Source organism: Pocillopora verrucosa, chromosome 11 (assembly GCF_036669915.1).
Source record: "Pocillopora verrucosa isolate sample1 chromosome 11, ASM3666991v2, whole genome shotgun sequence".
NCBI classification, from domain to species: Eukaryota; Metazoa; Cnidaria; class Anthozoa; order Scleractinia; family Pocilloporidae; genus Pocillopora; species Pocillopora verrucosa.
In genome coordinates, this window is record NC_089322.1 from 17,896,316 (window position 1) to 17,912,660 (window position 16,345).

The 16,345-nt window shown below is 35.8% G+C and overlaps 2 protein-coding genes across 2 annotated transcripts; both read left to right on the top strand.

Annotated features, from left to right (window-relative positions):
- The first annotated feature begins 744 nt into the window (after positions 1-744).
- Positions 745-11,384, top strand: LOC131777217 (uncharacterized). Its single transcript, XM_066158490.1, has 10 exons — positions 745-881; positions 2,191-2,350; positions 3,041-3,186; positions 4,212-4,329; positions 5,161-5,219; positions 5,871-5,987; positions 6,752-6,838; positions 7,514-7,583; positions 9,095-9,181; positions 9,628-11,384. Exons 1-10 carry the CDS (start codon positions 768-770, stop codon positions 9,726-9,728), a joined length of 1,059 nt encoding a protein of 352 aa, XP_066014587.1. The 5' UTR covers positions 745-767; the 3' UTR covers positions 9,729-11,384.
- A 568-nt stretch (positions 11,385-11,952) lies between these two features.
- Positions 11,953-16,325, top strand: LOC131777235 (uncharacterized). The gene is made up of 3 exons (XM_059093478.2): positions 11,953-12,891; positions 13,712-13,808; positions 14,181-16,325. Exons 1-3 carry the CDS (start codon positions 11,990-11,992, stop codon positions 15,336-15,338), a joined length of 2,157 nt encoding a protein of 718 aa, XP_058949461.2. The 5' UTR covers positions 11,953-11,989; the 3' UTR covers positions 15,339-16,325.
- Positions 16,326-16,345: the final 20 nt, after the last annotated feature.

Sequence of the window (16,345 nt, forward strand, 5' to 3'; positions counted from 1 at the left end):
ATTGCAGCCAACTCTTACAATCCTCACCAGGAGCTGCGTCATTTGATGAAACGTCAGTCTTTATTCACTCGCCGTGATTAAAGTGAAAAAGGGGACCTTTTGGGTTCATTGTAGAATTTCTTTTTGTTCGCCGCTACCATATTGCATTTGGAAGTAACTGAATGATTCCATTAACTAATATTGAGTACGTATTGGCAATGAATATATATTCTTAACTTCTTTCATTTTCGACGTGAACAAGAGCACGCAATTAGTTTCTCGAGAAACCGCTGTGTTGTTCCTGTCTTCCAGCGGAATCCGTCGCACGAATCTTAAGTGAACGCGGTACCGCGTGAACTCTGGGAATCGAGGCGCACGTGGACACAAAGGGAGTGTTTGGAATCTACTTTCATGCAAGCGAGGAAAAGGATTCAAAATGTCGTCAATAAACATCAAAATAGCCGCGCAAACGGCAGGCTGCCAAACATCACAGACCAAATCTTAATGGGGAACCAACTAGCCAATCAGCTGTTGTTGCCAAAATAGCCGCGCTGCAGCTCGCAGGAACGCTGGCTAAAATAAGATTTAAGAAAATATTAATAATAATCGGAATAGGGGCATATTTAGAGGATAAATTCTCTCAATTCATCCTCACCTTAATACCGCGAGGATTTTAATTTTTTAGGGGAGGAGGAATCCATCATGAGACATCATAGCATTTTTGCCTCATGTGACAGTCACGCAAAGTTAATTTGCTCGGTTAGGCGGTTGGGAGTTAACGTGCAAACATGGCCGCAAGTTCACGAGATACTATTGTCAATGAAGAAGAGGAACAAGATGATACCCCAGACTATTCAGAAGACAGTCTTCGTCAAAAAACGACCGTAACTGCCATTGGAAAAGTGAGTTTCTCTCAATTCATGAAAGATATTTTGCCTGGGTTACAACTCCCTAAAACAGTGCTCGATAAATTTGTCAGGTGTTCTCGTCGACATGAAGTTTATATTTCGTATAATGTTTTCGCTCCATATTTTTTTACATATCGTGTCTCTCTTTCTCGTTTTCTATTAGGGGTGAATTATGATAATTGCAACCATTTTTAAAGAGGTTGCTCTCTAGTTTTCTTTGAAAACTCCAATTTTGAAACATTACGCGCGCAGCTTAGTATGTTTAGTTAAGTACGCCTGGACTAATTTCACCAACATGTCAGTTAATTTCAGTTTCAGGCGTAAATACTGTTTCAGTATTTATAGAATAACTAAGTCAAAATCTCTTTTTCAAATGATTAGCGCAAATTGGCACACAATTTTTGTTTTGTACGAAAATTTAAAGCAGCTGATATTGGGAAAGTGTTTGTTGACCTTTGTGTCTCTACATCTTCCTAAAATAACGTTGCTTGCTGTATACAAATTTTACGTCTTCTTCGTTTGGTAGGACATGCCCTATTTTTTTTTTTAATGAAAGGTTGCTTTTATCTCTTTTACTAAAGAAATCTGTTTGTATTTCTGCGCGCTTGCATTACAGTCTGGGAGATTGGAGAGGGGGAGGGGGGGGGGGGTGGGAGATGGTTGGTTCTATGCGTATGCTGTTGTCTCTGGGTTGTCACACCTTCTGTAGCCAGGTTTTTCACGATACAAACTCGCGCAACAAAATTGAAGTTCAGTGAGACTAGTAGAAAGCATACACCAGCTGAAGTTCCAATTTGTCTTCTTATATAAAAATTTATGTTATTATAATTGTAACACAAACTTGTGTGTAACAATTATCTAATGATATGTGGGGCTGTGGTTAAACCTGAAATAAGCCATTTTTTTAACCAAAGCTTGTATTTAGTTGACTTTTCTAGTTTGTTTAATTATGTCCAATGAATACAAGTTTCCCTTTAGAAAACCTCCAGACTATGACCTTCTTAGGCTAATTTGGTATTATCAACTGAGTTGATAATGTAAATTGGCCTCCATAAAGAGTTTAAAAGCTAATGTTTCGTTCGTTAGCCCTTCATTAGAGTGAAGGTCCATCAGAATGTCGACATTTTCAACTCAGTTGATAATACTGAATTACCCTGCTATACTCTCCCACTGACACAGGACCACAGTTTCTTTAGAAACTTGCCCCCTGTATTCATGAGCTTCATACTCTATTTGGCTAAAACTGTTCCATGTCCCTCGGTGACTCTCACAGCAAAGTAATGAAGATCCTTTCCTTTTACAGGTTAAAACCTTTGCAGGTCTTGAGGTGGTTGAGTGGATATTTCTTACCATTTCAGTTGTAAATGTGCTTGTTGCAATTGGACTCACCATAGACAGATTAGTGGAGCTTGAGAAAAACAAACCAGACTACACCTTTGCCATCATCCTCTTCATTAACATAAGTATGAACCAGCCTTTGCTATCATCCTCTTCATTAGCATAAGTATGAACCAGCTGTCACTCTAAGAAGAATGAAAGTGTTGAGCTAAGTTCACTAAACCAAACCAATGAAAAGTAGAAAAATGTCTGATACCTCTCTGGCATATTAAATAAAATCAAGTTATTTGTAGTTTTTTTTCTTAAAGTCCATCACTGTATCCTATCTTTTGACATGATCTCAGATTGGGAGTTACATCATGGTTTCTTCCAGCTAATTACATGTACTTGTTTAGCTGAAACTCTGGTTCACAGATGAAAATCATTCTTTTAAGCAGACACTTCAAATCCATGTTGAGGTGTACTGGAGCTCCAGCTTATAAAACTGTTTGTTTTCCATCAAAATATTCACTAAAAATTTTTGGTACATGTGATTACCAATTAACTAAATTTGATGAATACAAACTTAAAAAATATTATTTTGGGTTGAGAAGTTTATTTTTATTGACACCATTTATTTTCAAAAGTGATGCAAAATGCTTCCTTCCACGTTATTTCAAGATAGCCTCTCTATGGCTTGCTGATTAGTTTTTTTTTCTTCACCCACATACTAACTCAAGGTACCTTTTAATCTCATCGAGTAGAGTGTAGCTTGTTATTATGTTTGATTATATATATATATATATATATATGTGGTTTTTTTTCTTCACCTGCAGTTTTCTGTTTCTTTTATGCTGTCCATGGAATATTGAGAGAGAGAGAATTTGAATTGTATGCTTATATTGCGGGTATTGTTGTTCTTCTGAGCTATATTTGTATTGATCTCATTGTCAACGAGAAAAAAAGGACTACTCTGAAATGGGTGAGTTTGACACAATTCCGTTTTATATATGCGAATGACCCATCCAGTAACTAGAAATTTTTGACAGGGGTGGAGAAGGAGCAATGAAACAAGTGCTAACTGTCTCTAGCTCTTGCTCAGCACATTTAATTAACCCTTTCACTTCCATGATCTTATTAGAAAATCTCCTTACTGGCTGCCATATATTTCTTAAGTTGTTAGCTTGGAGAACTTGGTATTGGATCAACTTAAAATCCCCTAATTTATACTTTTCTTTATTCTTATCACCTGTCTGCTTAATCTTGCACTGATATTGTAAGGAGAAATTTTGTGTTTATCACTAGCGGGAGAAGGATTATGAAGGGTAGGAATTTTCAAAAAAAATAATGACAAAAGTATAAGGAAGTGTACACCGATGATTTTCCTTGAACTCGGTTTCCTTCAGATCTTACTAGTAATTCTCCTTACTGTCTGTTAAATGATTCTCATCATGTTAGTTTGGAGAATTTAATATCGGATCAATTAGTAATCCCATAATTTATATTTTTTTTATTCTCATCACTTGTCTGCATGATATTGTATACTTTTAGATATAATAAGGAGAAATTCTGTCTTGGTCACTCACAGGAGTTAAAGGGTTAAAGGCAAGCAACTTGGTTGTGGAAATAAGTTTGGAAGAATTTGTTAGTGATCAACATCAAACTACTCCAGTTTCTTTACCAGAAGTGAATAAAACATTAAGGTCATGAGAATAAAGGAATTGATCACCAACCAAAGAAAGCTCTTGATTCATAGATAAATTCTCCTATCAGTACCATGGGAAATATATAGAGAATGGTATGGAGAACATGCATGCTGATGTTGGGGTGTAAAGGATATAAAAAATTTCATTGAATAAGTTGCTGTTCCAATAGTTACGGCTATGATGACTTGTGATGAGCTGCTGTTTTACTAGCCTTGTTCATTTGTTTATTTTTTATTTGTTTATCCATTTGTCCTTTCTTCTCTTATCCATTGACTTCTCTTATCATGGTTGTATCTTATAGATCAGGTTTGGAGCAATTTTAGTCCTTGGCCCTCCAAACATTTATTTTGGCTTCAGAGTTGCTCGGGATTTTGGTTTTTTAGCCTTCAAGGTGGTTGGAGCCTCAGAATCATTACACAGTATGTTATAACAATATGATATCATTATTGCACAGTTTAAATTAAATATTGATTTCAAAATAATATGAATTGTTGTACAATAGGATAACAATAATATGGAAAAATGAAGTTTTTGTGATGTCTCTCTTCAGTTTGTTAAAACATGTTCCTACTACGACCAATCATTTATCAGCTTAGTGTACCCATGCTGGAGAGCATCGATAAACTGGTGGACATTTTGTTTCTTTAGAACTGTTTGCAAGAACCACTATTAATATTGACAAGGATTTGAGCTTGTCTGCTGATGATCAGTGTTTAAAATTCTGACCACCAAGAGTCAATTCTGGGTTGCTAAATGGCAACCAATTGATAGCAGTTATGGACCCTGAATTTTTTTTTAGTATATATAAATTGTATTATATAATAAGCTCAGTTATGCATGCATTTTGATTGGTTCTCACTTATGATCTATTGGAGGACAGATGTATAGATGACATCATCATTAAAACTTTTTATTTCCGTATATTTAATTCTTTATTAAATAAAACAAATAGATTCCAAGTTGCTATGCGTCTGTTCAGTAATAGATCACAGAGGACGTCAAAATGTGGTAAGAACATCAGTGACACACTCAGCTGTGCCTCGTGTGCCACTTTTTTGTTCTTACCACATTTTGATGTCATCTGTGATCTATTACTGAACAGATGCACAGCAACTTGGAATCTATTTGTTAAATATATACATATACCAATTGCACTGGGTCTCATTAAGCATTAAAGATGTGGTTGAATATTTCATTGTTTTGGAGCTCTAATCCTGAATTGCCAATCTGTACTTTGAAATATGTTTCAGGGATGTACAGATATGCAGGAATGTTTTCCTGTCTTCTGAAATTTGACCTTCAACTTGCGGTGAGTCTTTTTTGATATGGGTTTCACTTTAAAATCTTTTCTTCCTAATGGTGTCCAAAGAGAAATTTTCCACTTGAAAAATCTTCAATACACTAACTACCTAGCATTAATGCTTTCAAAGCAGCTTTAGTTAAATATTATAAAAAAGCACTTGTTGAAATGTTTGATCTGGATAATGTTTTTACTTGGAAATCATTGTGTCCCAAGTGCTATTCCATTAGGAATTTAAGCAGTTTTCATTAGTGTTGTTTTTAGTAGATATTAATAATTATTAATCTTTAAATAAGAACAGATATATATTTTTTGCATGTAAATTTTTATATTATATACATATATTTTGATATTTTAGTGTATTATTTATTTTAATTGTATTTTGCTTAAATTCTCCCCTATCATTATTTTTATTGGACTTTTACCTAGTTGGAGCTTGCTCTGTTGTGACTGTCCCTCACAGAGTTTTTTCTCTTCACTACTGTTATTTTTGGTTTTTCTTTACTTCTTCTTCTTCTTTTACCAATTTACATTAACTGTCATCTAACTATTATTTATCATATTAGTATGTTATGAAAGTCGAATAAATAAAAAATATCTGTAACACTAAGAATAAATTGTCCCTCTTGACAGACTGTTACAAATGCATTGTCTCTACAGGTTAGCCTGGCCATTTTTGTGATCTACAATGTGCAAGATCTTGTTGTTGGGAATAAAATTACAGTGGGTGTTGGTATCCCACTCCAGTTAGCTTGGAGCATCTTGGGTTGGTTTGCGGTAAGTATTTCTGGTGTTACATCAGGGCGTGAAATTAATTTTTTTTTCTGATAGCCACTTGGCTCCTAAATTCTTCAAGGTGGTACAATTAAAAAAAAGTTGGTTGCCATTTTCAAAGACAAACAAACCTTTCTTTTTTTGTTCTAGACCCTCCAAAATTAAGTTAGGAAAAAGATCTTTAACTTGCTACAAAGTGGACACTAGAATGGATGATATACAATGTTTCAGCTCACCTAAATCCAAGATGGCATCTAGTTATCAATCAATTGAGGAAGTTTGCTGTGGATTTATCTTTACAAATATTTTTAATTTACTATATCTCTTGGTAAGGTTATGATGAAACATTCTAGTCACCAATTTGGCGACTAATTTTCGGGATTTGGTTGCCAAAGTGAAAAATTTGGTCACATTGGTGCCAGTATTAGGTGCAATTTCATGCCCTGTACAGTCATGATCATAAAACAAGCACATGCCTCTATGTAAATTGTTAATTTGTTTTAATGGTGATAAAAATATAGTGACATCATTTGTTTGAAATCAGTGATGATGATGATGATGATGATGATGATGATGATGATGATGATGATGATGATGATGATGATGATGATGATGATGATGATAATGATAACTATTAATTAATCATTTTTGCTGCCTTAAGGAAATTTAGTGTGAGGTTTGACAAAGCCCGGTAAAAAAAAAATCAAGAGACTTACAAATTTTCAGACTTGGTTCCACTTTTACTTAATATTTTTTATTTCTTCAAGATGAGAAAGGAAAGAATGATACTAGTGCAGCTCTTCATCCCTCTAAGCTTTGTGGAGCCTTGCTACTTAATCTACAAAATATATAAGGTTTGTTCTCTGTCTGGCTTGTGTTCAGTCAGATGTTTCCTTTGGAAAATAATTGTATTAGGCTTCTGTTTTTACATCCTCATTGCCATTTACTTCAGATCAAGTGACATTTCCTTTGAGAAATTGATATTGTGTATTGATTTTCTCACCCAGCTAGATGTAACATGGGTATGAAGGAATAATGAAAAATTTTAAACTAACAATAAGGATGTAATCATGTCATGATCTGTATGGGGTGGTAACAAGGTTATCACTAATTTTTTGGAATAAGTGCTATGCTTGTTATGACTGCCCTTCCCCAAATAGGCACCCACCCACCCCCAAGACCATCATTTCAAACAAGTGCTCACCCCCTGCTGTTCCCTTCCATTCTTAAATAGTAGGGATACAAGGAAAACCTATTGATATTCCTCTTTTATTTGTAACATTTTAAGCTTTGACTGTTGCAAAATCAGTAACAGAGAATAACAAGCACCCCTCAATAAGAAGGGCCCCCCCTAAGTGCTTCCTCCCTCTCCCCTTTTAGCTGAAATTTGAAACAAGTACGCATTTGCTTATTCGGGGAAATACAATAATCATGTTTGCCAAATATATGTATTAAACAATGTGATAGTATGATAATTATAATTACTTATCTGTACGTTATGCAAATTTGATTGGTTTGTTTGTGTGTAGGTGGCAAAAAAATGGGATGACGTCACTGCTTGTGGTAAAGATGTTCTTGTTTACTCTTTCTTGGGGGCAGGTTTGTATAGTGCCACTTTTTGAAAGTAATTATGGCTGGAAGTTATTCAAATTTTTTATCAGGGAAAGGTGGAAAGGCTGAAGGTTGCCATTTTTCTTTTTTTACCCATCTTTCTCACAAGGTTTCATTGGCAGGGCATGAAATTGCGCCCAATACAGGTGCCAATGTGACTAAATTTTTCACTTTGGCAACCAAATCCTGAAAATTAGTCACCAAATTGGCGACTAGAATGCTTCATCATAACCTTACTTAGAGATATGGTGAATTAAATTGGACATCCTAGTGTTCAATTTGTAGCACGTTAAAGATTTTTTTCCTAACTTAATTTTGGAGGGTCTATCTAGAACGCTAACAGCATTAAAAAAGGTTTTATTTGTCTTTAAAATGGCGACCAATTTTTTTTGAATTGGCCACCACTTTGAAGAATTTAGGAGCCAAGTGGCTATCAGAAAAAAAAAAATTAAATTCACACCCTGATTGGTAATTCTCCCTACTGCCTGCTATACAATTCTAGTGATGTTAGTTCTGAGAATTTGATATTGGCTCAATTAATAATTCCCTGATTTATATTTTCCTTTGTTCTTATCACTTTTCTGCTTGATTTTGTATCAATGTTGTGTTTTGGTCACTCATTGGAGGTTGTACCTTGGGCCTTCCATGGTCTGGTCATTCATGGGTTTCAAAACAAGCCAGTTACTGCTGCAGTTCTGCTGGCTACTTGATAACATGATGCTGGTTACTCTGGTCAAAATATTTTCCTTTTGGCCCCTAATGAACCTTTTACATTTTGAAACCTCTGCATAAATTTGCTGAATTCTTGGGCAAGACGTTTAACCTTCATAGCAGCTCTGTTCATCTAACAGCTTTCTCTATCTGTGTCAAGTTCAGATTTTTTCTGAAATTAATATCATTTAGCGTGAAAAATCAAACCTCTTTTAGGTGCTTACTTCACAGTTTTTGCCTTCTTTTTAAAACTGATTGAAACTTCTCACAGTAATAGTACATATCAATTGCGATAAACTGTGAGAGAAACCTTAAAAAATGCTGGGGTAGGAGTCCTACCTCAATCAGGTAACTTATGATTGATAGGTAGTTTAGTGCTGACAGCTTAGTTGAAAATGCAAATTTGCCAATGTAAATATAGTAAGAAAGCTGACATTTCAAATGTTCACCCTTTGTCAGAGTTATTGACTCTTCTTAACCCCTAAACTCACAGAAATGATTGATAGTTATTTTCTCCTTGTAATATCCATACATCATCCTGCAAACAAGTAACAAGAATACTTAAACTTATCAGATGAAAGTTGTTATCTTGATCTAACACCAAATTATCATAATTAATTTACAAGGATGTGTACAGCAGCTAGAGGAAAGAATTAACAATCGAAACCTTGGAGTATAAGAGTCAATTATCAGTTTGGGCATCCTTTTTTTTGGTTGCCTAAAGGTGAAGAAAGGGGTAACACAACCTCCAGATGTACAAGTTGTCTTACATTCTCATATCTTTTCAGCTTCATTGGCATTTATTGTGCGAGTGCTGGTTTTGGTCACTCTGAACTTCGTTGTGAACAACTTTGGAAAAGGACTGAAAGAGATTGGTAAGTATGGTAGCATGAGACCTGTTTTTTTGCAATGAAGTGTTAACCTTTTTCAGGCTTGGCTGCTTGTGCCTCAGAGCACCAATGCGAGCCCGCTTGCTTGGTCTATGAGTGTGAGATGCGGTGTAGGCTTATAACAGTCACAGCACTGGACTGCAGGTTGAGAGTTCCAAGTTTGAGACCTGGCACAGTCAAAGTGTTGTGTTCTTGGGCAGAACATTTTCCTCTCACAGTGCCTCTCTGTTCCCAGGAGTATAAATGGGTAACAGAAAATTGTCAGGGAAGCCTGATGAATTACTGGCAAGTGACCTTGTAATGGACTTGTAATTCCCAGGGGGAAGTAGTAACACTTCTAGTTGGTTCATGCCAAGGAAATCTGGTTAAGCTCTGGCTAGGTGGGCCATAAAAAAAAATTACTTATCTAGGTTTTTTTGTTATTAATTTAGTGTTTAACCTGCCAGTGACAGGAGATGAGTCTCCAATGTTTCCAAGAAAAAGAAAGACAGCAAAGTGTTGTGGAATAGTTTTCTGTGGGCCATTTGGATGAGAAACTAAGATGGGAATTCCTTGCAAAGGACAAGAAAACTTCATTTAACCCTTTAACTCACATGAGTGACCAAAACAGAATTTCTCCTTACAATATCAATACAATATCAACCAGATAACTGTTGAGAATAAAGGAAAATATCAATTTAGGGATAATTAGTTGATCTAATATTAAATTCTCTGAACTAACCCCATAAGAATTGTATGGTTGACTGTAAGGAGAATGACAAAATTGATCTGGGAGTTAAAGGGCTAATTAGTATTAATAATAGAGATTTAGCTTATAAACTCATGGAATGTAATTTAAATTTTACCCTGCAAGCCTTAAGCTTGTATATATCACCCATGCTTGTGACAAGACAAAAAAAATCTCTCTATTTCTTTATCAATCTCAAAACTGACCATCTCTCTTATTCTCTTTACAAACATGACAATATCAACATTGCTTATCCTAGCAGTATGCAGGACATGTGTCTATTACTTCTTAACAGGCCTCAATCATCATAGTCTCTGTGGCTCGGTGGTAGAGCATCAGAATGTGGAATCTGAAGATCTGAGGTTCAATTCCTCATGGGGACTCAGATTCTTGTCGTGACAAGATGAAAAAACATCTTTCTCTATTTCTTATCAAGCTCAAAACTTACCATCTCACTTATTCTATTTACGAGCCTTAAGCTGTGAAAGTATAAAAAAAACCAACTTGTCAGAGTAGGGTTCACTTTGTGTAGAGTTATGAAAATTTAACATTTTTTATTCAAAACCTTTGTCCAATTGGATTGGTGGTTAATACTCTTGAAATTCAACTTTAGATGGTACTCAGTATTCATATACCACTGATCATATATCCTATTTAACAGTATTAATTAGTTGATTAGAAGGAATTCAATCTTAGTTACCCCTCGAGTTTCTGTTTAGGTAATTAAGTTCAGCTCCCAGCATGTAGAGCTTTTTAATGCTCAATCATTAAATTTATCATGCATGTAATGCAAAGGTATTAAAATACCAACTAGTCAGAGTAGAGTACACTTTGTGTAGAGTTGTGAAAATTTAACTTTTTTTTATCCAAAACCTTTGTCAAATTGGATAGGTGATTAATACTGTTGAAATTCAACTTTAGATGGTACTTGGTATTCATATACCACTGATCGTGTATCCTATTTAATAGTATTAGTTGATTATAAGGAATTTAATCCTAGTTACCTCTTTAATAATTTCTGTATCAACCTCTGCATATTGAAAAAAGAGGAGACTTGATGTGTAAAGTACATTTCTAGAAATCATAAACACTTTATTCAAATTGTAATTTTTTATAGATCATTTGATTGTAGGTTTAAATATTTTGTACTTTAATTACAGTTGAGTTTTAATTCATACTAAAGTGTCTTTGATGATCAGGTGATGTTGCATTTGCTGATAATTAATGCTTCACAGTTATAAGAATAAATGTTAAAATATCATAGGTAACTAAGTTCTTAAAAGGACCTTGCTATATTTACAATTGGTGTATACTTGTAGAAATGATGACAATATATAGCATTGTATTGACCTATATATATTTTAAATGAAACAAGTCCTGCCATTTTTTTTCAGTAGGGTGATGTGTTTATTTACCCCTTGTGTTTTCAAGTAAAATAAAATTTGCCATAGAAATGGTGATAAAAAGAAAGATTGTGATTTTAATAGAGAAGTTGAAAGGTGAAGGTTATTTTTTTAACATTTAGAGTAATGTTTGTTTTTTTAATGAAGACTGCTAGAGGTTATCATCTCTTATACTTTAGCACTTTTTTTATTGCGAGTTAGGAGATTATTTTAATATCATCCTTTCCCTCATAAAAACTTAGCAGACTGCCTCACCCTCCCCGCACTCCTTCCTTCTCCCCCCTCCCCCTCCCTCCCAGTCTGGCCCAATGACAAGGAACAGGTGCAAAGTTGGGCTCTTACTTGGTGTACAAGACACAGTATACGTCACAATAGAATTTCATCACCACCGGGAATAAGAAAACAATGAAAACAATAGTGTGACGTATACTGTGTCTTCTACACTAAGTAAGAGCCGAAGTTGTGGCAACCGGTTTACTTGGGTAGTCACGTAGTATTTAATGGCGTGACGAGTGAGTCTTTCGGGGTCTGGATGTAAAGAACGGGAAGTTTTCTGGGGCCTGGGTGCTAGGAAGCGGGGAGTTTGAAATTTTGCTGCTTGAGTTGTGCAGTACTTGCATCCGTTAAATACGATTTGTCAAGCAAGAGAGCTCGCGATCAATCATGGCTACGCAAAACTGTGCTAATACTAGTGGAATATTGTGGGAACGAGCCAAGCAACTGCTGAAAAGGGATGATTATGAACGACTTAAAACTGCGATAAAAACGTTCTCTAAGACACGATCGGTGGAAGGACTGTGTTCGGATCTCTTCAAGATTGTCAATTCCCGCTCGAAGGTTGATATTCTTGTAGAAGTCAGGCGATGTCTTCCAGAGAATCTGAGGAATAGCTTTACCCGACATTGCAATGAGATACTTGAAGCCGATGTCAAACGAGAAGGAGACGATTTAAGAAAAAAGAGGAAAGTAGAAGTGAAGGGAGGAGAAAACACTGCACCAAATTTCCAAGGAAGCCCAGCTAAGAAGACCAAGCCAGAAAAGGAAAAGTCACGGAGAACCGGAGCAGTGAAAAGGATTTCACAAGAGCCTGTTTGCTCAAAAGAATCTGCTAGCTTGGGTAATGAAGCTCAAAAGGCTGTCTTACTCGATTCTGTTGACTCTGACAAAAAAAGCAAAATCGTCGTTCTTGAAAGGAAATCCTCGAGTCAGGGATTTGGTTTCAAGATTCGAGGTGGAACTTGTCATCACCCTTCAATAACCGTGGCTCAAGTGAGAAAACATTCACTCGCTGACAGGCACGGATTGAAAACAGGCGATAAGATTATTCGAGTTAATAACCAGCGTTGTGGAAGAAGAAATCTTGTGGACGTAGCCCAAGTGATTGCAAATTTAATTAAGGCATCGAAGACACTTCATATGACGATCATTTCTGCTGAGGATGTCCCCGAAAAAGAATGCAAAATTCGCGACAAAGCTGAAACAGCTGTTAGAGTAGAGGAGAAAAGATTCTCAACAATTTCAGTTCATTCCAATGAAGATGGTTGGTTAGGCTGTTGTATAAGGGGGTAGGTATTCGATGTGGTTCTCAAAATGATAAGGATAACGGTGATGACCAAGCTTGATTTGCCTAGATGTGCAAACTGAAACATGAGATCTTGAACCTTTTGTATCCTAACCCACTTTCTATTTCTTATCCAATTTGGAGTTAATAAGCACATTTAAAATTTTCAAACACAACAACATTGTTGGGTGAGTACAATTTGTAGTCTTGAAAAATGTACAAGTGCTTATTAACACCAAAATTGGATAAGAAATCATGACTTATCAATAATTTACTTGAAAAAAGAATATCACAGAAAATTGAGACAGACACAATTTTGAAAGTGTGTATGCTATTTTTTAGTTTGCACTTGTGTCATAACTTTGTGTTACATGTCAAATGCACTAGTTTTCAGCTAATCAGATGCATAAAATTTTGTCATGTATATTATTACTGTGATAAATTTTACAAAATTCCCAGATGATCCTCACATAAATTTTCTATGATGGGAATCAGAATAATTTCCATGAGTGAGGCATTGTGTCACAGTTTTACCTAGACTGAGTTGAAAAAATATTCATTTGATAGGCCTTTCCCAACAATCAGGATCTTTTCTTAAAGCACACACTGTCCATACCAGAATGATCACAATGCATATAGCAAATGGTAAAACTATAGGTTACTGTACTGTGCACATGTGAGTTTTGGTCCCAATGCATGTGGTGCATGTGGCTTAAAATGGCTGACAGTCTATATACATGAGATCACATTGAGTTCTGCCTTACTCTGCAGAATGATCTCACATTTTCTTAAATAACTAATAAAGCTTTTTTTTTGTTTCTTAGTGGCACTGATTATGGTTGTGATGTGCATGTTATCTCTGTTGATAACCATTCTCCCGCACAGAGGGCTGGGTTAAAGACAGGAGATGTGATAACTAAGGTGAGCATTTTTATAAATTACTTTTTAACTGCCAATTCTATCCCAGGAACTGAACCAGAGTGAGATTATATTTTATAATAATTGTCCCTCCTAGCTGCTGTTTATGTCCTTCCAGATTAAGTATGAGAAAATTGGATATTAAATCATTACAATACCTCTATCAGAGTATGTAACAAATTCCATCACATGTTGATGGATAATGTATTTGATACTGCAAGAGGAAGCTTCTCATAAATCACTTTTGAAAGATTACCAGTTGAAAGTCTTAGATTCCTGATTGTGTTACAGCTGGAAAAAACTTACCAGTGGTTATTGTGAAAAGCAAATTTTGAATCTGCATGTTGATCAGAATTTATTGTTTGTTTATCCTAGGTGAATGGAATCAGGACAAGGGACTTAACGCATGTTCAAGTGGTAAGACTTGTTATTTTGTCAGGTCCTTGTGTCAAATTTTCTGTGATGTCAGAAAGTAAACCAAGGAAGAGGTTAAGGCCAGAGATGGTCAGAGAGGAAGCTACCCCACTGCAAACCCAGTATCATGGATCCCATAACATGACTTCCCCAGGAAGCCCAACCTCCAGAGGGCTTCACCCTCCAGGTTATCAACAGAATCTCTGTGATGCAGTAATTGACTCTCCTTCACAACTTCCTATGGGTGTAATGAATCTAAATTGTATGCCACCTCCTCCCTACACCCCTGAGGTACCATTGAGACATAGGGTGTTAGCAAGGGGAGAGGAGGGAAACAAAGAAATTGATGGACAGGCACAACAGTGTATTGATTTCATACAAGAACCACAGATTACCCAGGACCAACGGGTACCCTTGGATATTCAACATCAACAAGAACCATTAGGAGTGCTTCAGCAACAAATACAAAATGCCTCTACCCAACAAGAGGAAGTGATTGACACCAATGAATCAAGCTTTAATGGAAACAAAGAAACTGTACCTCAAGAGAGTGGGATTATGGAAAATGATGATGCACCTGCACAAATTTTTATTCTGGAAGAACTTGACGTGCCATCAATGGAGAGAGAAGCTTTGATCAATGACTCTCAAGGAGAAATGTCAACAAGATTGGTGCCTCCTCTGCCACTGCCACCACCACCACTTGAGAGTGATGACGACTCTCCTTCTGCCAGCCCATCCTCAGTCCCAGGTAGTGGAAGAGAATCCTTTCTCAGCCAGATAAGGCAATTTGACAAAACAAGTTTGAAGAAACCAGATGTGAATCCTGAGGTTACTAATTGTAATCAGCTTCAAAGGATTTCCTTTAAAAGTAATCCTGGACTAGATGACATGAGGCAGATGACAAAGGAAAAAAAGAACAGTCCACAGGGTAATGGTGCTCTAGAGAAAGGAGACTCCATGGACTTACTATCTGCTCTTCGTCAAGCAATGAAACACAGAGCCAAAGTACTGCATGATACCTTAATGGATGAAGGCAATGAAAGTGATGACGATGATAATGACAACCTTGACAACACCAACAACGATAATGGTAGTGAAAATGAGTGGGAACTGTGAATTTAATTTTTATTTCTTATTTTTGCACAGTGTGTACATTTGCAGGAAAATCATTTCTGATGTTGTATGCTTGCAAAATCATTATGCTTTGAGAAGAAGGAAATAACACACCATGTGAAAAGTGATAATTTAATGTTCAGTGATTCAATGTATGATCTTTTGAAACAAGAGATCTACAGTGCCTCTTTTAAAATCATTCTAAATGTCAGTTGGTAACCAAATGAATATAAATGCATATGCCATCATTATAGCACACCTCTCTAAAAAATACAAAAATTTCAGGAGTAATATAGTGCATATCTCTAGACATATTTTAACCCAATGTACATTTTGATGACTAATAACATTTAGTAAAACTAACTTACTAAGTAGATCCCAGTGGTAAGAAGGGTGATTTGTGTTATCTACTGGAGTATATATCTATTTCGTGTACAATGCAGGTACCTTTTACTAACGCTCAGTGTATCTGCTGTATAGCAAATTATCGGTTCTCAATATACATTTTTATGACCTGTAACAGGTATTAGTAATACATTTAGTAACATTAAATTATTAAGCAGGTCCCAGTTGTCAGAAGGGTGATAAATGTTATCCATTGGATAAATCTCTCTCCAGTGTTCAGTGCAATGCTAACACTCACTGTATCTGCTGTGTAGCAAATTATCTGTTCAATAGCCTTATTCTGACCTTTCCAACAGCTGGGCCCACATGTGTTTGATACAGGGTTAACAGCTATGCTTAATTTCTCTACTTACAAATGACTTTCATGTACATGTTCAATAGTTTTCACTGTATTTTACTTCGAAAATAACGAAACTGTGCTTACCAAAAATGTGATTGGAATGATTGTGTTATTTTGTTTCAAAGAAATAACCAATTTGGATCAGGCATCCGAGTGCTAAGCTGATAAAAACAGCAGTAATTGATTAATATTCTTCCACATGAAAGTACCTTGATGTCTAAAAATAAACATGAAATATATCCAGACACATGATTATATATAGTGC

Bases quoted from the DNA above. Each gene is read 5' to 3' on its own strand.
- LOC131777235 (XM_059093478.2), top strand. From the start codon at position 11,990: ATGGCTACGCAAAACTGTGCTAATACTAGTGGAATATTGTGGGAACGA. The intron at 12,892-13,711 runs GTAGGTATTCGA...TTTGTTTCTTAG, and splicing joins TTAGGCTGTTGTATAAGGGG to TGGCACTGATTATGGTTGTG. The intron at 13,809-14,180 runs GTGAGCATTTTT...TGTTTATCCTAG, and splicing joins CAGGAGATGTGATAACTAAG to GTGAATGGAATCAGGACAAG.
- LOC131777217 (XM_066158490.1), top strand. From the start codon at position 768: ATGGCCGCAAGTTCACGAGATACTATTGTCAATGAAGAAGAGGAACAA. The intron at 2,351-3,040 runs GTATGAACCAGC...CTTCACCTGCAG, and splicing joins CATCCTCTTCATTAACATAA to TTTTCTGTTTCTTTTATGCT. The intron at 5,220-5,870 runs GTGAGTCTTTTT...TTGTCTCTACAG, and splicing joins AATTTGACCTTCAACTTGCG to GTTAGCCTGGCCATTTTTGT.